Source organism: Puntigrus tetrazona, chromosome 11, assembly GCF_018831695.1.
Source record: "Puntigrus tetrazona isolate hp1 chromosome 11, ASM1883169v1, whole genome shotgun sequence".
NCBI classification, from domain to species: domain Eukaryota; kingdom Metazoa; phylum Chordata; class Actinopteri; order Cypriniformes; family Cyprinidae; genus Puntigrus; species Puntigrus tetrazona.
Window position 1 is genome coordinate 16,095,155 of NC_056709.1, and position 23,948 is coordinate 16,119,102.

Genomic DNA, 23,948 nt, shown 5'->3' on the forward strand with positions numbered 1-23,948 from the left:
TTTTAAGATAATAATGCTTCAGTTTAATGCTCATTCTTTTTCATGCCCGAATTAATCATTACTTTGTGTGTGTCACCTACACTCCTATGGCTCTTTTTAATTGGACCCCAAACATAATTAACTTGTCTGTGTACTTAACACTGACTCATCCTTAGATTGACAGTCAGTCTGCCTCTGACCTTTCCTCGAGTCAGAACATTCTGTGTGATATTGCCTAGAATCAGCACTTCATACATTTCCATATTTGCACATCAGAAGAGGATGTGAGATTGTTTGGGTTGAGGGAGGCTAAGTCACTGCCGGCCTGCCGGTTTTAAGCGCTTATGGGAGACAGTTACCCCACTAGTCTTCTTTCACTCTCTCCTCTAAATCAACACGCTGTGGCGTTTCCTCTACATAAAACTTTTAATGGCGCTAGGTAGCCCAGGCCACCATTCAATGCTGCTGTCGCCATAGTCACCCGGCGTCCATTTTGTGAGCTTAAATGAAAGGGAGGTCAGCGTGCTTTTCTAAGGCTATAAGCATGAACAACTCAGCAACTGCTGTTCATTTTGTGCCCATTCAGAACGGTTCAATTAGGACTGAAATATTTGCTAACTGACATTACGGTATGTTTATGCTCATTATTGGTGGAGAATTTAACCCAGTGATTTAAAGTGCCCTGTTTACTGAAAATATTAATTCAGATTTGATATCTGATCCATTCAGAGCACTTTTTGTAGGTTACACCCAGTGCTGTAGAAATGCATTACAAGCAAAGCAAGTAATCAGATTACTTTTTTCAAGTAGTAAAGTAATGCATTACTTTTACATGCACAAGATAAATATCAAATCATTTCAAATAAGCAACACAAGTTTTGTTAATAAGTCACAGACAACTCAGAAATTGTGGGTGAGGCATTTACTTTTGGGGTTTTCGTTATTAGGAAATACAAATAAAGCCCAACAAAGATAATTTAATGCATTAATGCAAGTGCACACTTTTTTATGGAGTAATGCAATATCAAAATATTGCTTTTAAAGTAACTTTCCCCAATACCGTTACACCGGTTTTATTTCTTTATTATAATTTAAGAAGAGTCATTCATAATATTTACAATTGTATAATTTTTTATATTTTATGATATTTTCATTTTTATAAGACTCTTGTCCTTGAATGCTTAATTAAAATTTCCATTAAATTACTATTACTAAAGAGCTCAAGAAATGGTTCAGCTTAAAAATGAACCGTCATTTAATTATAAAGTATTATTATTATTAATAATAATAGCGGTGACAATTATTATTGACTTTCTTCTGTAATAGACAAAAGATTTTTTTTAGAATATTGTTTTTTAAATGAATGGAGACTTTTGAGTGATACTTTGTGAAGCTAGAGCCATTAACAAAAACGATTAATTCACATTATAAATTCTTATAAAATCCATATTTAAATTCAATAACAATAACAAAAATAACAATTTTATTTGTTTAGAAATTTTGATCTTTTTTGTAAATTATTAAATAGAGTCGAGATAAAAAAATAACCCAAATAAATACATTTTTTAAATTTTCAGTTCTTAAAATTTTCAATTCTTACAATTCATTTGAACTGTACTCCAAGACGTCTGAAGTTAGAACCATGAACGTGAATGATTTACAAATAAGATTTATTCACAGAAGTAAACAAGAATCATTTGTTCACCAGATTCGTTTAAAGAACGCATGTCCACAAGTAAAACACCACTGATATTGGTGCTCTCCATCTCGTTTATTTTTCAGCATGAAGGATATGGAATGATGTGTAATGATATGATTCAATCCTGTCTGTGACAGAAATCTCTCTTCAAACATAAAAGCCTTTTCATCATCAACCTCCACACACTTAACCCCCGATAAGAAATATGTCATTTTCACTTCTCTGTCTCTATCACTCATATAAATCATAAAATCATATAGGATAAAAAGCGGTGCCCCCAATCCCAAAGCCATGAATAGGAATGCTAGCTCTTTGAACCCACCTTTATCCGTTATGGATTCAGCCTGCTCTTGGATTGCGTTTTATTTCCTCATAAACGCAGTAATCTTTTCACATATAGTCTGGAGGGACGTGAGTTTACCCTCGAGCTATTTGCTATCTGCCCTTTCCCCTTTCTCTGGAAGAAAAATAAAAGGTTTCTAAATCTTTTAGCTGGAAATGATAATTGAAGGTAATTCAAAGCCTTGCCCGCAGTAAATACGGGTAATTGTTTAGCGAGATGTACCGGCATCCTCACTGCTTTGACTAAACACTGTTCTTATTAGTCAGATCAAAACCAAGCAGGGCGTCCTAGGAAGCCTCTGAAAGTAGGTAGAAGCTTAAAATTGGCCAGTCGTCCTATTTCTTTTTCCATAGCAGTGGTAGGTAACGGCCAGAAGGGTGCCAGTGAAGGCCAAGCACGGGGTTTGATAGATCTTCTGGCTGCTCGAAGGACTGGTTTGCTCTTGTTTACCTGTGAGACCGAAAATGTGCCTCAGGAATAAAGCCTGTCCTCAGTCCTTTCATCTGCATCTCAACACGTTAAAAATTCACCTCTGAATCGGTGAAGATTACTGACCTTTCCTTGCTTGTCATTTTTTATCCGTCAAGACGTTTTAAGGTGACACCGTCAGTTCCCCACAGCCTGTTTTGCATCTTTCCCCGCTTGCGTCTACGCACTTGGCAGTTGTCCGGGAGAGTGAGATTTGTTTACAGGCATGCGGCGTGGTGCTTGTTTGGTGAGGAGTCTCCCGTGGGCACTCAGAACTGCCACATCGTTGAAAGATGCCACTCTCCCAGCTGTATGTCTCGTATCGGCTCGCCGTCGGACCGTCAGCGTTCTCATTCCGACAGAGAATTCGGTCACGCTCAATGAAAGCCATGAGCTGAATCTAACAGTCAATGTTAATGGTCCCCTCATGACCCACCCCGGCACACATTCACCCGGTCAGCCTGCTGTTTTACAGCGTCGGTAAAAATACAGGCCAACTAATGAGGCATCTGCTTTTGTAAAATGATGTCTCTTTGGTTTAGGATTTTATGTTTGTATTGTCTTTTAATGAGTTTATGTGGATAAAAATGAAAGTGTTTAATACATCCGCCTCGTTTAGATGCAAAGAGCATGTCTTTTAATATACATAAACATTATGATTCATTTTAAGAAATCTTAAATGTTAGAAAAAGTGTGCATTTTTTGTAATGTTATTTAATCTCGATATGTGACCCTGGAGTACAATAACAGTCAGTAGAACAGGTATATTTGTAGCAGTAGCCAACAATACATTGAGTCAAAATGATTGATTTTTCATTTATGCCAAAAATTTGGATATTAAGTAAAGATCTTGTTCCATAAAGATATTGTGTATATTTTTAATATATTTACCATAAATATCTCAAAAATATCTTTTTAAAAAAGCTTCAAAAAGCTTAATGTGTTTCAAAAAATAAATGTAACCTTATTTTTGATATTACAAAATATGGGGTGTTTACAAAAATATTAGAATGTATTAGTCATATAAATAACAATACTTTGTTTTTGCCACATTTAGATGCATGTCGTGTAGTAATTTGACTAATCATAATCAAGATTGAAATATTTCAGTTCTTGTTTTTAAAATAAAATAATAAATTCATTTTAGTTCTGCTTTATTATTATTACCATTACTACATTTTTTTAATTTAAATTATCATATTAATCTATTAATTTATTTTCTGCACATGTCAGACATACAACATATGTGGAATAAGTCATTTTTATTCATGTACAAGCCTACGTTTTGGACAAACAAACTACTGAATTTCTTTCTTTTCTTTTTTGTACAGTTTATTTCCTTCAAATTAACTTCCAAATCTCTGACTAAAAGGGAGATAAAAAATTGTCTCTGTCCAACAAATGAAACACGAAAACACGTCAAATGATCAAACTTTTTTAAAAATAGTATTTAGAGTTTAGACTTTAAAATGGATTCTGTTTCTCTGCAAGTTATAAGGATGAGACCAGCTGTGCCATTCTGTGCGTGCATCTGTATGATGTGCACAGGTGTGTGTGTGTGTGTGTACATATAATGCATATGAGAGTGTACTTTTTGTCTGAGGTAATAAAGCCCAGACCCGCGGTTGTCAGGGTCTGAGAGACGAGTCTTTACTATATGCTGCAATGCGAGTTGTTTGTGTATCTCACATATTAGGACAGGTTTGACAGGCGGTCCCAGAAGAAGGTCTCTGTCTCTGTTTAAATTTTTAAGAGCCTGCTAGATTTGTGCATTTCCAAGCCCGCCTGAAGTCTTTTAGATGGGCGCCTTTGAAGCAACAGAATCCATCAGGATTTTTGCAATACTAATACAATCAAACGGGAATGGCTGCCTTATGATTCATTTATGATGCAAGCGCAACACAAATGTGAATTTGTGATGCATCTTCAAAGAGTGGCAGGAGAAAGCATGCTTAATTGATAGATGTTGTTTCTTACGACGCGACTGTTCTTACAGGCGGCGATTTTCAGGGGGGGCTCATTTTGTAGCGCTTCAGTGTGTTGTTTATATCTTTATATGTCAGTATCGACCTTTTTTCGGGTTTGTGTTTGCTCTGGATTGCTTGAAAGGAGATTTGTAGCCATTTAAGATGAGTTCGTTCGGCCGGTGAGATCAGAATATAAACGTTTATTGAAAGAACATTTTTCTTTGTAGGGGCATTTGATTGACAGACCAAAGTAGTTAACTTGTCAAAGTCTCTATCAGCCGGATGCCAAATTCTGACTTTGACTGTTTAGGTATTCATCGACGATACCAAGTGATACTTGTTTGGCATGGATAAGTCGTCCGTTGACAGTGTTTTTTTTTGATAGAGATTTGCTTTGGCAGTGATATGCTTCTATTTTGCCCTTATCAGTTCCAGATCTATGGACAAACTGTCTCTGTTCTTTACGTGCGGTGACAGACAGAAGAGAGAGTGAGTTAGAGCCACAGAACGCATTTGTGAAGAGGCTTTGTCGGTTATGGGTCTCGTAATTCAGCATCCATTACGTTAATGACTCTAGATGTGCAATACAGAAGACATTTCTCATTTACCGGTCATCTTTTCCTGCCTGTTACCCATTTATTGATTTTTATTTTCGTTACAAATCGAGATGTCTTAGGTGCTGTTGAACAACAGTTTCCATTGTTAGAATGGTTTATACTTCGACGGCGGCCCGCTGTGTATCCCAGTGCTTCTTACCTAGAGGTGCACTTCTTTCAGACTATCAGATCTAATGGAGTTTTCAGTTGTTTCACTGAGGTATCAATTTCCTCATTTGGGCCTCAGGTGTTTCTCTGCAGTTCCTTAGGAGAAAATACAAAAGGAAAATGTTACAGTCGTTGATGTAAGTGTAAGTGTAGAGCTACGCTGCCGTTCAAGTTCAAGGGCAGTTGTCATCGGTTTTAAATCACGTTTGATTTCATAAAAAGGCTGTTCTTTTCAACTTTGTGTTCTTAAAAGTAGCTCGATGTATCACAGTTTTGTCAATAATGCGACGTCGCTTGAGCACCAAATCATAATAAAATAGGAAATAATTTTTACTTAGTATTCAGTTTTACTGTGCAGCTTGGTGTGCATAAAGAGTAAAAAATAAATAAATAAAAACAGAGTAATAAATCAATAAATGCAATGACTTGAATACACTGATATAATAAACGTTTTTTTAATTTATTAAAATTTTTGAGTTTCAAACATTTCATATTAAATGTGACTCTGGATCACAAAAGTCCGAAGTGTCAATTTTTCGAAATTGAGATCATATGAAAGCTGAATAAATAAGCTTTCCATTGATGTATGATTTGCTTATATATGACACTTGTTCTTAGCAATACATATTACTTAACAACAATTAAGTTTATTATATATATTTACAGATTTAATATATTTAGAAATTTACTAAATATCTTCATGCAACATGATTTTTATCCTAATGATTTTATCCTAATGATTTTAATGATTTTTGGCATTAAAAAAAATGGCATAACATTTTTTTTTTTATTCATACACTGTATTTTTGGCTATTGCTACAAATATACCACGGCGTGTTGGTTTTGTGGTTCAGGGTCACAAATGTCATAAAGAGAGCAGTGAGTGTGTGTGTGTGTGTGTGTGTGTGTGTGTGCGCCAAGGTTAGGACGTCTTGTAAAATAGCAGATAATTTGACTTTTCTATGATAAAGCGAGGTAAGTACTTATTTTCAACTAGAACAAGAAAAGAAAAAAATGCTCAAAATATATTTTAAAAACGGTTGAAAATGTCATTATTTTTTACTTGATGGTTGCACCACACAACATGTCTAGAATATAATGTTAAATTCAACTTTTCCTGAAAAAGGCATGCTTTTCTAAACCGGACAACCCCAGACAATTTTAAGAACTAAATTGTGTAAATATGTTTTAAATTAGATTTCGAAAATATTTTTCACATCTCTGGGGTAGGAAAGACTTTCTCTGCAGTGGATTGTCCTGAGACAGGAGGTCAAAATGACAAATTTGTGGCACAGCAGTGATGGGTCGATAGTCATATCCAACCCATGAGTGAAGGACTGTGGGGCATTAGGACCCAGTGACACTCCGTGACATTTAATCTGGGAGGGTGTCAGAATGCACTTACACTCTTTTTGGGCGCTTCACTGGCTGCAGGTTCAGACACGGCCATGAGGGCTCTGATTGGCTGGAGGGACTCAGGTACAGGCTTGAGCCGCTGCAGCTGTCAAACATGGTTAACCGCAGTGGCCCCTGAGATAGCATTCAATACTGTTCCCTTAACATCTTGCATGCCCTCTCTGACACCTCATCTCATGTTTTTCTGCTCTTTCACCAAAAGCATCTGACAGAACTGACAGACAGGAGCCTCTCTGCAAAGTTGGCTTCGCCAAACAGTGGGGGTGGAAGTTTGGAGCTCTGGCACGGCTCGCGTGGTTGTGTACAAATAATAAGGGATCATCGCTCCAGTCTCCAGACAGATCTGGTCTGCTTAGTTTTTCATGCTCATGTAATCCACTCATTTATTAGTTTATGGCTTTTTTTATTACTTCAGTGCAAAATAAAGTATAAAGATTTATAGTTTCTGTCCACTTTTTTGCGCCATTGGTTCTATAAATAGCACATATGTACGTAATACATACATTAAGTAATTTAAGAATGTAGTGAGACTCTTTGTCATTCGCTTCGTGGAGTTTTTTTGAGACAATTTGCTTGTTGCGGTTGGCTTATTTTTTTGCAGAATCACAAGCGCTTTCATTTCTCACCAGGAAATCCACTTTTTAATACCATTATTTAAAAACAGGTTGGGAAAATTGTGCACTGATGGCAACCTTGTAACTCACAGTAGGTCTCTTTACAGCTTTATTAGCTATTTGTAGGTTATTGTGAAAAAAACGATTCCCCTATGGAGAACATGAATGGGATTTTCACTTCCAGAACCCAACTGTTGCGTTCTGTTATGTGGCTTTCTTGAAAACTTGTTTCCAAAATTAATCGACTGTGGCTTTCCGCAGTTGCATGTTTATTTTTTAAGGCTAAGCTGTATTTCTTCGACTTTTATTTATTTAGCGAGAACCCAAACAATAAGTAATGTAGTCATTCTACTGTGAATGAACGTGGTACACAATTACTTGGATTGGGCTCCCCCTGGTGGTCCGGAGGTCTTAAGGGCAGCTTGATTAATGTTGCGATGTCACGTTTTGTTTGTTTTGCCTTCCAGCGCCACCATAGTGAAGCCTTCCCAACTCTTGCTGTGCTTCTTGCTGCAGTGTTTTGTTAGGTGTTTTTTTTTTTTTAGGTCTGGTTCTGCAGAGACCTTAAACTTTAGGATGCTGATTGGCTCTCTGGACACGGTTGATTGTCCCGTCGTTATGAAGCATGATGGCAGTGTAGCTGAGATCAAAGCTTGGTTCGTGTATCACCGCCGTCTGTCAAAATGATCATAATAGCGTTGGTAATTGCAAATGATATGAAGAAGCTGTGTTTAAAGGTTTGTTTAAACGATTTTTGTCAGGATTATTGTTTTTCTCTTGTAAGTTTAGAAACAGTATAGACCGCTGTGTCACACATTTGCATCATATTCAAATTAGCCTCTGCCTCTCAGTTAAACAGCACCTGTAACTGCAAAAACATAAAGAGCCCTTGTAATTTCCTTCCCTTTGTTATTTTTTTTTTCAGAATGGTTGGAAAAGCCAGTTAGTGCTTGTGTTTGTTAATTTTAGACACTAGATGAAAGCCAGTCTCAAACTACTTCATGAGCGCGCCTATGCAATGCACTGGAGCGCATTTCTCAAACTTCTAAGTCACCGCTGTAAGGTTTATTTTTTTTCTTAAAGTTGACAGACAACTATCATCACAAATTCCGTTTTTCAAACATATGGTGTCTAGCTCAGCGATGGTCCGCTTGACTGCAGACAACACTGTCACCACTGCACAAGTGAGATGACATTTTCAAAGCGGTGTGTTTTTTTTATTACAGGAGGGAGCTGGCAATGGGCCTCGTCTCCCCATCATTCCCTCCTTCCCCTGGCCTCATTAGTGAGACCTTGCCTCCAGGTTCCACGCAGGTTTCTGAGGTCATGTATGGGTGTTTCTTCAGCTACAGCCGCTTTTATATCCCCGGGGTAGATTTAAGTTAAAACTAACATTTCGACTTCTTTTGTTTGGATAACGCGAAGATGTGAAAAAATGTTCTCATGCTTTCGTTTACTCTTGCTACTTTTTCCGAATGCCTTTTATGTGTAGATGCTGTAGACTCTCCAGTCTTAACCTTTTGAGACCAGAGAAAAAAAATGCAAGAAAAAAAGTTTATTGATTCCTTTACGTAGTTTAAAGCATTACAAATAATGTAAAAAAGAAAAAGAAAAAAGAAAAATGATTTTTCATTCATAAGTTATGCTATGTCCTCATTTGAGGGCATCGGGACTCAAATTGTTTAAAAGAAATATAATAAAAAATAAATAGATTTTTGAATACATTACCATACATTAAGTTTTTAAGATGATTCTCAACTATGTTATAACAGAATGATTATATAATATTTTATATTTTATTATTATTATTAATATTAATATTAGATCATATATTGTTTTCCTACTATGGAAGTCAATGATAACCCAAAACAGCCTGGTTACAACCTTTTTCTTAATAATTCATACAGATTTTGAACTACTATATATATATATATATATATATATATATATATATATATATATATATATATATATATATATATATATATATATATCATATGAGGCCACAGGGTCTTAAAGGGTTAAACTATTTCAACTATGGCTTAAAATGACTAATAAAGCATGTTTTCCAAAGCCTAAAATAAATGACATCAATCCATGACAGTTTAAGAAAGCGTTTTGCATTCGATTTATATGTGTGCGCTGTTGGATGCTGGCAGCAGAAACGGCGAAGTTTGCAAAGCGTGTTTTAAAGGAGTTTCCAAAAATAGAGGTTTAGATTTAAGTGTGAGTGAGCCTCGCCGAATGGGGCAGGCCTGTGTTCCCCTCGGTCTTGTGTCATTATCAACATAAAGTCTGTAATATCTGGATGTACTCTGTTAGATAAGAGTACTTTCTGGTTCGGTGTTTTTTTTTCGTAGCGATAGGGCCACCAGAACCTGGAAGACGGCACTCAGCTGCACTCTCCTGATCTCACACACGTCAGAGGAGAGGAATATTTCCAGGATGTTCACTGGAGAGGAGCAAGAGGGAAAAAGATGGAGGGCTATCTTTAGACTCTCACTTCTCATGAAAAGGTTTTATTCTCCCTCTCGCGCTCGCTCTCTTTCCCCATCCTGCTCGGAGTGTGAGCGTGAGTGTGCGCGCGTTTGTGTGTTAAATCACAGAAGGCTGTTATCTGTATGCAAATGTTGTTCTTTTCTATGGAAAGGGAGCTGGTTAACAATTCAGATCAGGTTTTGAAGCAATGCAACTACCAAGAAGCACATTTCAAAGAAAGCTGCGCTGCAGTTTGGTGCTTTCATGTATGTTGCATGGCAGTATTTTAAGAACAATTATTGCATCCCGTTGATGTTTGAACTCGGAGATTGTGCTCTGCAGTACGTACACAGAGCTATTTTGTTTTGCCACCTGTCAGGCATTTAAATGATATTCAGCTTCAACTACTATAAAGATGGATTACATTAAAGGAAATGAAAATGATGTTATTTTTTCACTCGGTCTCACATGCTGTTATTTTATTCATTTATATATTTACATTATTTTCAGTGAAGCGCGCATGAATCGCGGAAGAGTCTTGACTAAAATAATAATTAATAAAAAAGAATACAATAATAAAATAAAAAAAAAAAAAAAAAATGGCATGCATGTCTAAAAATTTTTGATTGTTAATTATTCAAAATTGTAAATATTTCATCTTATTAAATGGAAGAAAAAATGGCATGGCTTTTTTTATATATGCAAAATTGTCAACATTATTATTAGCATCATCTTCAGTGGCGATAAAAGAGGGCTCTGGTCTCTTGCTGAGGAGAATAGTCAGAGATGCGGTAGCACATCACAAGTAAAACCTCATCAAAGCCTTCCAATTACAGAAAAGGATAAACAACGGCTTGGCGGATAATGTAACAGTTGAAAAACGTGTTGTGTGCTTGTGGGACTGTCATTAAAATGTCCTTGTTTTTCTTTTATAATTTAATTCAAACACGCTCTCATACTGTCTAGCTATAAGACTTCAATGAAGCTTAAGCACCTGGCAACACTGCTTTGCTAGACACTTTGAAATCCTAATAAAAAGCCCCAGAAGTTGTGTTTTTTTTTCCACTCTGTCTGCATTGTTTAATGCTCCTAACTGTGATCTTGTTTTTAAGAGTTTTTTTTTTTCTTTGCCCGTAAAGATTTTATTTCGAAAATGTCTAATTGATGAGGTTATACAGTCAAAGCCATATTTTAACCGTTGAATTCTATCGATTCACGTATGCGGAATGAATCTGGAGCATACGGACTGCAGGTTGACTGCTGTTTGTGTTGCTTGCTGGAGATTCACAGCAGTTGTTTGGCCCTGTCAAAAGATGCTGTGCATCCCTTAAGCAAAGTTAGCGAGGTGGAATAAGTGAAGAGCAAGTATTTACATTAGCATTCATTAAGTTCCCCATGCTACTCAGCAAGCACCTAATGTAATTAACACATTACTGAACCCTTAAACAGACCATAGGCTCCACTTACCACTTATGTTATGCCATGTTGTTATATGCCAAGTTTTCTTTTCTTTTTTATGTTATGGGTTTTATATATATATATATATATATATATATATATATATATATATATATATATATATATATATATAAAATGTAAAAAATATATATATAATATATATATATATATATATATATATATATATATATATATATATATATATATATATATATGCTGTAGTTTAGTGTAATTCGTTCTTTACTGTAGATAAAAGTATCTGCTAAATAACTAAATGTAAAAATGTTATTTTATTATGTTACTTTACATTAATTTATGTAGTACAACTTTATTAACATTATTACATTATTATTACATTATGCATTGAATCAAGCCCGACAAAGGTGATTTTAAAACAGCGGATGAGCAATTCACTCAAGATTTGCTTGATAAATTTGCTTAATAATATTAAGCATTATTTTGTACATTTTTTATTGCTGCAGTCTTTCAATGCACATGGTTGCCGTGACAACCATTACTCCGCGCAATCATGTAAAACCATGGTACGTTATTCTACAGCTTGTTATGCTGCTGCTAGGTTGTGATCTGAATTATGTTACAGAATTAGTTTGAGTAAGAGTTGTGTGCTACTTGGGGGGCATGTTATTTTTATTTTGTTCGTGCGATTTTTCTGGGTTTGTTATGTCTGGGCTATGTTTGCCGTGTGTTTCGCTTTTGTTATGGTTTGTTCTGTTATGCTTTTTTCGTTTTTGAAATATGTTAAGTTATGCTACGCTACATCATGCGACTAAAATGCGTATTGAACAGCTATTGCAGCTGTTCGTGTTAATGCAAGTCAGCAAACCGTAGGCCTTATCTAGAGGTAATTTCATTTGCCCAGTCCACTGAAACGGGATTTGACAAGGATGTTATCCTGATAAGAATCTGACATCTTTAATGTATGCTAAATCCAGTCTCTAGATGTAATACTGTAGTCCATTCCATTAAAGAAATGTATGTAACTTTCATTACCTATATTTACACTGGGATGATTACCCTGTTGTAGCATTTGTTCGGGCTGCAATTTTTCGATAGTAATGTTGCAAACTCTACAGCCATTTATATTTTATTAGTGTTTACTTTTCACGGAATATCCACATGAAAGGCATTCAGCATGTCACTGATCCATCCTCCTTGGAGAGGAGGGAAATAAAAGGAGATGGATTTTTTTTTTTCTAGAAGGAACTGGGTTACTTTAATGTAATATCCCTAAGAAAAAAAAAAATGTTTGAATAAAATTCTGTCTATTTTGCCCCGAGCAGCGGTTTTTAGGTTCTGGATTCTGCATATCAAAGCAGCGAAGACAGGAATAGGTCTGTCAAGTCAAATTCAGTCGGGATCCTGTTGTGGATCCTGTCGTTAGCCTCTGCCAACCTCTAGTGTATTAATCTCCTTTGACGGAGACAATGCTCAGAGCCAGTAATTCATACCATCTGTGGTCACTGTCTTTAGTTTAATTATCAGCGTGCAGTGCAGCTCGTCTCCACTTGAGGCAGTGACTCGGACTTGCTATCGTTTTAGCGACTGTAACCTTTTCAAACCAACTTCTGGCAGTTCGTTTTGTCACCTCTTGCGGTTTTGAAAGTTGCCAGCCTGCGGTATGGGAACAGATGGCATCTGCTTTTAGTCTTGAAGTCCCTGAAATGGATGATAATTCTGTGATGGGAAGCGAAAGTACGAAGGTGTTGTCACACTGTAAATATTTTTAGGGACACAAATACAACAGGAGGTCCAATTTGTCTTACTGCCGGGTAGAGACAGAACAGACAAATAAAGCGCCAACGGTCTGGCTGCGACATTTCTTTTTTAGGAGGGAGACCGAACTGGCAAATGTTCTAATGCAACATCTCTGAGACTGAACCTGCTGCTGCTGCTGCCGTCGTCTCTCTTCATCTGTAACCCTGAAAGAAACGTACAATAATGGCTTTTTCTCTTTCTGTCACTTCTCGCTTTGCTTTGGGGGATGCAGTTTTTCTATTTTTCTTTTGTTGGTCCCGTTCTTTTGTATCTTTTCTGGCCCTCTCCAGTCAAAACCGAGATTAATTTAACATCTCAAACTATCTGCTTGGCTTCCAATAGGAATTGATTTAAGTACATGGCACTTGGAACTAAGCCTCTCAGTGGCTTTTTTCATCTAGTTGTGAATTTCACTTTGGAGGCCAAACGATTGCAATCTGATTCCATTTTTATTTATCTGTTTGGACCGTTCCCAATACGACTTGCTCTGTAGGGCTTTGGGTTACAGAAATGCATGCCTTGACGCGTATGAAAACTTGTAGATCTGAAGTGGTCGATCCATACAACCGACCTGCTTTTTATTTGTTATGATTTAAGTTTTGTAGATGCTATTTGACAGTATCCCAATTTCCTGATATCTGTTATGATACAGCAAGTGGATTACACCTCACAAAGGTGAGGTTTGTTATCTTAGTCTGACAACATTCAAGGTTTAACAGTCCGTACTTGAGTCTTGGTAACCTTGTACGGGAAAAGCTTGCAATGAAATGTTCTTATTTATGAGTTGAGCTTAACTTTTTGCAGTTTAAATTTAATAATCATCTGAGGAAGGGACTCGGAAGATCTGAAGTCGTACATCAGAAATCTTGTAACTTGAGATGATGGCTTATATAAAGATGATTTTTTTTTTTTTTTCCGAAATAAATGTAAAATAGAACACTAAAAACTTAAAACAGTGCAAGTGAATGTAGGCGGTATGAAAAATGGATATTCATTTTGAGATGTTTTTAAAGATGACCGCTGATGATGAAATTTGATGAAATGTGCATCTCTTGTTGTCATCCGAAGTGCCTTGGACAGTGTCCCGCTGACCCTCAATTTGATAGAAATGAGCCAATGCCGCTTACACAGCAAATCCTCTCCTTGACTACTGTGATAAAAATCCACAATTATTGCCTTCCTCATTAAAGTGCATTGTTGTGGCTCTGTTTTCTCCACATTGTACCAAATACGTTTCCATTCACAAGCCCGGGCTATTCACTGCCTGAGCATAGGGAGGCCCTTTTGTTCCCTCGTGATTGGCTTGCACCTTTCTGCATGCATGAGGACGGAAAGCAGGCCGCTGCCTGCCGGTGTTAACAGCCAAATGTGCTCACGGCTCTGCGCCGCAGGCACGAGCACCTGACAGCCTACCATTTGATTGCTAATCATTTTCGAGCCTGGGCCTGGTCTTTTTGATTTGCTCTGCACACTGCCTTGGCTAAATGGAATCAATTAAATGCGTGCTTGTATTCGACGGCCACTTCCAGGAGATCAACTTCTTGATGTAGCAACACAACTAGATTAATTAAATCCAATAAAGAACTCAATTAACAAAAGGAAGGGTGCGGAAGCAGGGTCAGATGGATTTGTGTGTGCGCTTTGTGTACAGAACCGAAGTGATTTCAGAGTCTTTTGTTTCTTGTTGTCTGCATCCATAAATGAGCTTACTGTAAAGCACTTGTTATGTTGCTTTATTATTTTTCATGTGTTCTGGGACTATGAGGGCAATTACTAAACCCAAATGGTCGTCTATTCACTGAACATGTACACAATCATTATTCCACAAGCACCCCCAGGATGTATATTCCCAGGATAAGCTACTTTAGTCAAGTAGCCACTGACTAGATTTCCATTAAAACGCACCACTGGGTTACTTTTGTGTAATCACAGTTTTTTTTTCACTGACACTTGTAATATATTGCCACAAACTTTGTTGTTAATTTGAGTGCACTTAAGTGGAAGTCGGGGGATAAAACAACAGCTGCATGCTCGACTGACTCCAGAGAGCTGCAGCTGGCTGACCAAACCAAAGAAGAGCAAACCAAAGCAAACATGCTGGGTTAATATTGATTTATGTAGTTTAGAGTTAAGAACCTCTGTTAAAATAAAGTAATAAAAGCTCTGTTTCAAAACATTCCAAATTACTCGATTCCTCAGCCCAAGAGTCTTATTTCAGGATTTTGCTCTTAGCATTTTGCTAAGCTAACACCAAAATAAATTCGGAAGTGTTTAGACGTAAAAGTGTTCTCTGTTAGTCATACTAATCCTCACACGAAGCACATAGTTCTCACTACTGATATTAGTAGTTTGCTGTTAGCTTGTTGCTAGGCTGTTGCAAACAGAAGTACTGGGTTCTGCATTTGAATTCAAATCAAGTTATTTTTCTAATCTTGTTTTGAACGTGTCCAGCTCGCTTCATCCTCCGTCTGGATTTTTTCACTTGTCACAGTACATTTTGGGATTGCTTACTTTGCATAGAATTTGACCACACAAAGATATTCTTATATTGCCTTAAAATGCAGTCTGCATTAAATGCACTCTAGGTTTTGGAACAGTGTTGAAGAACTCTGTATGTTTGCTTGATTTTATTTCATTTTTATGTATTTTATTTTATTTTATTTATTTTTTTATAACAGTAGACATACTAAAATAGTGTAAAAAATGATGCCGCATTCAACTAAAAGATTAGAGGCTACCGGAGAGGACAGGCCAGCTGTGAGATCCAAGACATAAACAACTATTAAAAATTATCTTACATCAGCTCTCGAGGTAAACATCCATTTCATGGATGTTAAAAAAATGGAGGCAGGGAGGAGAATGTTTCTCCTCGTTTCAGAAATTTGTCACTTTCTCTGACGTAATTTCATCTGCAGTATGCTATTAAATATTTCAATAACTTTCAATCTTTGTTAGGGTTTTAAATGCAATTTTTGCTCTGCAATGCACACAAACACTCATTTGATTATTTCTTCTGTCTGCAGGTTTTTTGAGCACAGGAGACCAGGCAGCCAAGGGAAACTATGGACTTCTTGATCAAATCCAAGCCCTGCGCTGGACGAGTGAAAACATTGCTTTCTTTGGGGGTGACCCTTTACGCATTACTGTTTTTGGGTCTGGGGCCGGGGCCTCATGTGTCAACCTGCTGACTCTTTCCCATTATTCTGAAGGTAACCGTTGGAGCAATTCAACCAAAGGTACAATGCAGAGGTTTTAACTTTTGACACTTTTTTTTGTCTGCATGCTATAGCTGTTTGTGTTATGAGCCCATTCAGAAGTTCAGTCTCTGTGTTTTTTCTTTTTTTCTTTTTTTTTTTGAGTTATCTGCACCTGCATTACAAAAATATGACTGCAGTCTTAGTTGTAAAAACCAGTAACCGGTTATGTTTAATTCATATTTTTAACCATTCAAATTAGACATTTTATATCATATTGTTTTAGTCAAAAAAATCTAAATGAATGATAATAATATAAAATATCCATATTGCCCAGACTGTCACAACCACTAGGGGTCTGCAGACCCATGCATAGAAGACACTGCCTTATACCCTATAAATTAGTTCAAAAGAATGCTTACTTTCACAGACCTCAAATGTGTGTTAAATGAAAATCCCAAAACCAACAACGTTGCTGAAAAGGTGGCATTTGCCAAGCTCATTTTTCACCATGCTTTAATCAGCTAACTCGTTACCTTTGACCTGATGGCACTTGTTTATGGAAATTAAATCTCCCTAGGTCGTTTCATGTTTCCCATCTTTATTTAGTTGAGTTCATACACATCACCAGGCACGCCATGGGCGCACTGTCCAAATACAGCATTCACCTTCCACTGGCACAAAAAGGGTAAATACATTAATTCCATTTTGAGTCTCTCTGCTTGGAAGATTGCTTTGTGAAGAGGTCTCCTGGCACAGACCTGCTTTAAGGTTGTCACTATCATTCAAATGAACCCAGAGACACCTTTGGAAGAGACTGTGCCATGCGACGGCTTTGCCCTGAGGCAAACCGTGCACTGCTTAATCTAGAATAATTTTCATGTATTTCAGATCTTTTCCTTTTTAATTTTAGCAGTATATTCTTCATTATCAAATATATTTGTCTGTTCATACAAAATTGTCACCATTTAGTTGAATTGCGAACTGAAACATCCACTTACCTCCATTTCATTTCCATGTGTGTTTTTATAGTTTTTTTTTATCTCCTTTAGTAAGAACATGTTTTTACTCATAACTGCACTGCTAAGACTGAGATCCCAGGGGTTGTCATGGTAACAGAGTAACTCAATTTTCCTCTCTTTTGCTCTTTCTTTCTCTCTCTCTCTCTCTCTCTCTCTCTCTCTCTCTCTCTCTCTCTTTCACACACACACACACACACACACACATACACACATATACACACATACAGATTTTCTGTCCTGCTCACTCACTTGCTTTTTTGTCTTGATGTTTGTGCATGATATTTGCTTCTCTTCAATGGTGTGGGTCAATTTTCTTGACGTCTGTATGTGAAAGGGGTTTACAGAGTGCAGACAGCTAATCACTGTTAATGCGGTATAATGAAATTGAAAAAATAGATTAAAAGTCATATTTCCCCCTTAAAACTACATGGAAAAACTAAAATGTTGATCATCTCTTTGTATAGTTCATCAGCATTCGTATGTTGACTTGCATGCCCTCTTTTCCCAAACCATTTAAGATTTGCATAAAAACAGCTAAACCGATACGTGTTAATTTGCTCCAGCTTGCATACTAAGGGAGCTCTTTCTGTGTAAATAGCCTACGGTGGGGTCCAAAAGTCTGAGCACACATTAAAAATCTGCCATTTTTGCTATTTGAAATTGAATTTTATACAAGTTTACAACTTTCAAATACTTTTAAGCAAAGCATGGTATTTGTTGATAATCTCTGTTGCTTTATTTTAACATATATAAGTTCACAAAAATGATTCCCCTAATATAACTTGTAATGAAAATGTATTAAACAAGTACCGGGTTGCTAGTAGTCTCAGACGTTTGGGCTGTGCTATAGCATGTTGCAGATGTTCTCTTTGTGATTCTGTCTTGTTTTTCCTATACAGGTCTTTTCCAAAGGGCCATAGCCCAAAGTGGCACAGCCTTGTCCAGCTGGGCTGTCAGCTTTCAACCAGCCAAGTATGCCCGCATGCTGGCTAAAAAGGTGGGGTGCAACCTCAAAGATACAGTGGAGATGGTGGAGTGCCTACAGAAAAAACACTACAAAGAACTAGTGGAGCAGGACATCCAGCCTGCTCGCTACCACATCGCCTTTGGACCCGTCATTGATGGCGATGTCATCCCTGATGACCCTCAGATCCTCATGGAGCAAGGGGAGTTTCTCAACTACGACATCATGCTGGGCGTCAATCAAGGCGAGGGACTAAAGTTTGTGGAACTCATTGTAGACAATGAAAACGGAGTTCAGGCCAACGATTTTGACTACGCTGTGTCAAGTTTTGTAGATGATTTATACGGTTACCCCGAGGGGAAAGACATCCTGCGGGAGACCATTAAGTTTATGTACACTGACTGGGCTGACCGCCACAACCCAGAGACCAGAAGAAAGACCCTGCTGGCACTCTTCACGGATCATCAGTGGGTGGCACCAGCGGTGGCAACAGCAGACCTCCACTCCAGCTTTGGCTCGCCTACTTATTTCTACGCCTTCTACCATCACTGCCAAACGGAACAGGTGCCACCCTGGGCTGATGCGGCACATGGCGATGAGATTCCATATGTGTTCGGGCTTCCCATGATTGGTCCAACTGAGCTCTTCCCCTGCAACTTCTCCAAAAATGATGTGATGCTTAGTGCGGTGGTAATGACCTACTGGACCAACTTTGCCAAGACCGGGTAAGTCTCTAGGCAACAGAGCATCATTTCTAATCAGTTAGACTTGAGGCAAAACAATACAGCCATTAATTAGAATTCAGAAGTGATTTTAAATATGACTTTGTTTTGTTGTAAGATCACCAACGCTGCAACCATCTCATAATTTTAGAATTGCATTTGCTATTGATTACTACAAAATACTTAGTTGTTGCCAGGAAACACTGTTACAGGCTTCCTAAGGTTTAATCAATGCTTAATTGTTTGTTAATGCATTCTCACTCACAAATACTTGTTAAGATTCCCAAGGTTATGCTACATTAAATTTACGCAACTTCTTTTTACGGAACAGCAATTTGGTTTGCTTCAGTTTAGGTGTAATGCACTGAATAAAGTAATGCTGATGATCACTTAGAGCGAGTTTAGTGTTTATATGACATTGCTGCCTAGACGTGTAATCATCTCATGGGAGGACAACAAATCAATTTGTGTGCAAATGTGTAATTCCTTCTCTCAGACTAATTCTTGTTCATTTTAAAAGCAGGTGCAGTTGTCAGGAGACCCTAATGAGCGCTGAGAGAATATTAGGGGTCTCTGAGCACTCCCCTAAGACTTGTCTGTAATGGGTTGTGTGATATTTGTCTTATTGAGTGCTCCGTTTCAGAGTGCCATTCTGACAAAGGAATTGTAGAAATCGTCTTTTGTGTAAAAAGTAATAAAAAACACCTTTTTTCCTTCCAGTGACCCCAACCAGCCAGTTCCACAGGACACCAAGTTCATCCACACCAAGCCCAACCGCTTTGAGGAGGTGGCCTGGACGCGGTACAACCAAAAGGACCAGCTGTACTTGCACATCGGCTTGAAGCCACGTGTCAAGGAACATTATCGCGCCAATAAGGTCAACCTGTGGCTGGAACTGGTGCCTCATCTCCACAGCCTCAACGAGGTCACCCAGATCATTTCCACCACCACTAAGCTGCCTCAACCCGAGGTCACTCCCCGTACACCAAAGAAGATCCCGGTCAACACCAAGAGGCCCTACCCTACACCGTTTCCCACTGAAACACAGGAAAGCCACAACCAGAACCAAAACCAGAACCAACCCTTCCTAGAGAACCAGCGGGACTATTCCACCGAACTGAGTGTCACCATCGCCGTCGGAGCCTCGTTGCTCTTCCTCAACATATTGGCATTTGCCGCACTTTACTACAAAAAGGATAAGCGAAGGCACGAGGTGCACCGCCGTTGCAGCCCGCAGAGGACCACAGCCAATGAGCTGCCCCATACACAAGAAGAGGAGATCATGTCTCTACAAATGAAACATAGCGATTTGGAGCGGGAGTGTCGAGAGGCCATGCACCCGCACGAGGTGGTCCTGAGAACTGCCTGCCCACCTGATTACACGCTCGCCATGCGCCGCTCACCAGACGACATCCCTCTCATGACCCCGAACACCATCACTATGATACCCAACAGCATGCCAGGCCTCACCTCCTTACACCCCTTCAACAGTTATTCCAGTGGACAGAATAACACCCTGCCCCATCCACACCCTCATTCACACTCCACCACTAGAGTATAGCCACACACACACACACGTTCTCACACACAAACACGGACATACACACACACATACACTCCCGCATATGTGGAGTACAGGTGTGACGACAAACGGAGGTGACGGCACTGGGATAAGAAATATCTTTACTCCCAGTGCTCAGAGGAAGAGGAAATAACAATGTTGGTATTTGTTCCTTGAGAGCAAGACTATCGTTTTCTATTAAAGGCAAAAACAAAAAGACAAAAAAAAAACTATTTCTGATGTAATGAAAAACAAACAGAGATGATTTTTTACCCTTATATTGTGACAAAACCAGGGCCATTTCCTGGGGACAACTATCAGTCTGGGATTCTTTGAGGAATGGTTTGATTCGGTTACCCGGAGAGGAAACGACGGAAGCACAGAAGAGATGACGTGTGGGAGGCCCTTTGTAAACAAAAGGAAACATATTGTTTTCCCGGGGCGCTGGATTGTAGATTACTCTCTTCAGAGCAGGCGGGAGAGGCTGCTTACCTAATTTAGGCACGTGTTCTCCTTCTGGTGGAGAATGTGGAATACTACGGGAAAAAGGCGAGAATGAGAAATCCTCAAGAATATGCACAATAGAGACATTCACCGAATGTCTTTGAATTCTTTTTGTCAATTTATTTTTGGGGGAACAATTTTATTGTATAGGACGTATTTACATATCTAGATATGTACACAAAGCACCCATGCTCTTTAAGCCCTGGCTGGGGGCGTTGATACTGAGGAATCTGCCTCAAGAGCGTAGCGGGGAATTTATTGGCTTCCTGGCAGATACAGCTTCATCACACAAGTGCTGTCTATACTGAAACTGGTGGACTCTAAGGGAGGCTGGATATTTTTAGCACGACGCGCATGACAATTTATCTGCTTGGTGGCTGTTCTGCTGATTAAGTCATTATTTAAAACAAAAAAAAGAATCATTTTCCTCCCCATTTGGATTTAAGGAAATACTGCTCTGATTGGCCCATGGGAGGAGTTGGAATTTGCTGACGAGGGCGGACACGGTGGGTTTCTGAAGACAGTGATGGGAAGGGGTGGGGATACGCTAACTAGATTGCGTTCGCAAATAGCTTGACTGAACCTGGTTATAAGGACTAGTTTTGTACATGTGTGTTGGTAAAACTTTTTAATAGTGGTGAATCACTTGTTGTTTGAGCTCCCATGTGTGGGACATTAATGTACTTTTTGATTTGCTCATTGGTCTCGGTTATAATGCATTGTTTTATTATTTTTACGTTCATTTTCACCTCTTGCTAATAGTCAAAACACCCTTAGAAAGTTTCTTATCTGTAATGTTTGATTCTCATTTCTTTGTTTTTGGTACTTTATGAGGCAGTCCCCCACGCAGCTTTGAACAACCAGTGGTCAACGCAGTACGACTTGGAGACTCGCGTTGTTATCCTCTCATCCAGAACTTTCTGTGATTCTCCTGAACGCTCATCACGAATGAATCCCACACTGCAGACAGGAGGGCCCCTGATGAAAGAGTGTATTAGGAGGGCTTCTGATGTTACCAAGCCCTTGATCATACCGCTTAAAGCTAGCTATAGAAAGAAAGAATACAGAGAGACCAATGGAGAAAGCGAAAGGGAAACTTTTCTTACCCAGAGATAAGTACTCAGAGTCAGTAGCCTCAGCGCTAAAAGCCAGTTCCACCTGCAAATCTCTCAGTAATTGCTTTTTTTTCCATCCTTAATTATTTTACTTTTCTCAAAGCTTATGTAACATCCTACATGCTAATGATCAACGCTAGTGAATCCTAGGCTAAAGACAGGAGAACCCCTGATGAGACAGTTCGTTACGGGCCTTCTGATCTTAAGAGGCCATTGAAGCTAGCTAGACAAAAAAGAATCTAGAAACGATTTGGATTCATTTTCTCTGAGCCTTGTTGCATTACATACTACATGCTAAAAGGTCCTGGGATGCTAACCCATTATTCCTTTTTTGTCACTTCAAGCGTCAGTTCCTGTGGTGACAATTTAGACTTCTTGCGAATTCTCTTTTACTCCTTGGAAATTTAACTGAACTTCTACATAAATATCTCTATATTTTTTCCCCAGCATGCAACTTATGATTATAGAAGAACAGCAATAGATTGGTGATTTGGTTCTCACAGATCAGATGTCCTCAGACGTCCTGTGCAAACTCTTTTGGTCAACAACCCCATGCTAATGCTGTTTCCTAACCAGACATGATGAAGTAATAGCCATCTTTTGTCTTTTCTCTAGTACTGAATTTGTCCTAAACAGGACATTTTGACATTTATTTTCAAAATCCTGCTCCACATAGCTAGATATTAAACATCAAACGTTTTGATTGGCTGATTCGTTTGCACAAAATTACTTCAGTATGTGTAGACATTAGAAGTCGTTTTACTAGCAGTACAACCTTTCAAATCTCAAGGTAATTAATTAATAGTCAGGGTAAAAAAAACACTGAGGTCAAACACAGGCATTTGGGAGTGAATACTTGAGCCCTGGTGAATAGCTAGTGGCAAAGAACTAATGAGGGATGAGGGAAGCCAAGGAAGGGAACAGGATTGAAAGAATCGTGCTACTCTTCTCCAGATCAGCCAACTCGTGACACACATTGTTCCCAACAACATGTTCCCGTTCAGAACACAATCTCCTGTGGGCTTTTCCTCTCTGCTCTACCTTCACCTGTGACAACTCCACACAGTACAAACAGGCCAGAGAGAGTGTCGCTGCTCTTTATGCCAGTCCCCATCTGCAGGTATGCATATGCAAAGTCAGCCGGCCCATGTGTCCTCCTGCAAAGGAAGCTCCTTTGAACGATATTAAAATTTAATGAACCGTACACCAGTGGGGCGCCTAGAGGATTCATCTTGTGCATGCACATGTTCCAAGGAGAGGGATGGGATTCAACTGAAACTGCAGAGATCTCCACAGCTCAGTATGTTTCTTCACACATATGCACATACGCTCGCATACACACATGCCAGGACAAGCCTTGTAACTGAATGTAATGCAAGACTGAGGGCCATTTTCTTACAAACAGCAACCAAATTTCATTATGTGTTTATTTTCTACTGGCTGACCTTGAAAGAAGATCAAAATGGCTGTCGAGAACTACAGAGGGTTGTTGTGATGTAGATTATTTGTCATTTTGTCTTTCTTTCTGGTTAAATAGGATTTAATCTTCTGGAGCACAATAAATGATTTTATCAAGCTCAACTTACATTGTTTTTTCTTTGCCAGAAAGGTTTTTATGATATCCAGACTTTTGCCAATCAACATGTCGACACGTTTTGGGTTTATGGGAATTCAGTAATAAACCTCCAATACTCAGAGGGGCGATAGTTACTGTCACATGTCTCTGTTATTAAGTGTTGTATTATTCAGGTAACTATCTTGCTTAGTAATATTCTCATTAAACAGTTGCTCTGTCGTGACAGTAGTTGACCTGAAGGAGAATTCTTAAAAATGTATGCCAACATCAATTTTGTAACTAAACATCTATATTCAAATGCTTGCAGCGCCATTTGTTTGCACACACT

At 38.5% G+C, this 23,948-nt stretch overlaps 1 protein-coding gene across 6 annotated transcripts in view; it reads left to right on the forward strand.

Annotated features, from left to right (window-relative positions):
• Positions 1-23,625, forward strand: part of nlgn1 (neuroligin 1) — a 217,895-nt gene extending 194,270 nt beyond the window's left edge. For all 6 annotated transcript variants that reach the window (XM_043252837.1, XM_043252836.1, XM_043252838.1 and 3 more), the window contains 3 exons: positions 15,986-16,198; positions 18,078-18,867; positions 19,585-23,625. In XM_043252837.1, the coding sequence (XP_043108772.1) occupies positions 15,986-16,198; positions 18,078-18,867; positions 19,585-20,425 (1,844 nt within the window). In that variant the 3' untranslated portion in view covers positions 20,426-23,625. The remainder of the gene's footprint in view (positions 1-15,985; positions 16,199-18,077; positions 18,868-19,584) is intronic.
• The last annotated feature ends 323 nt before the right edge of the window (positions 23,626-23,948 follow it).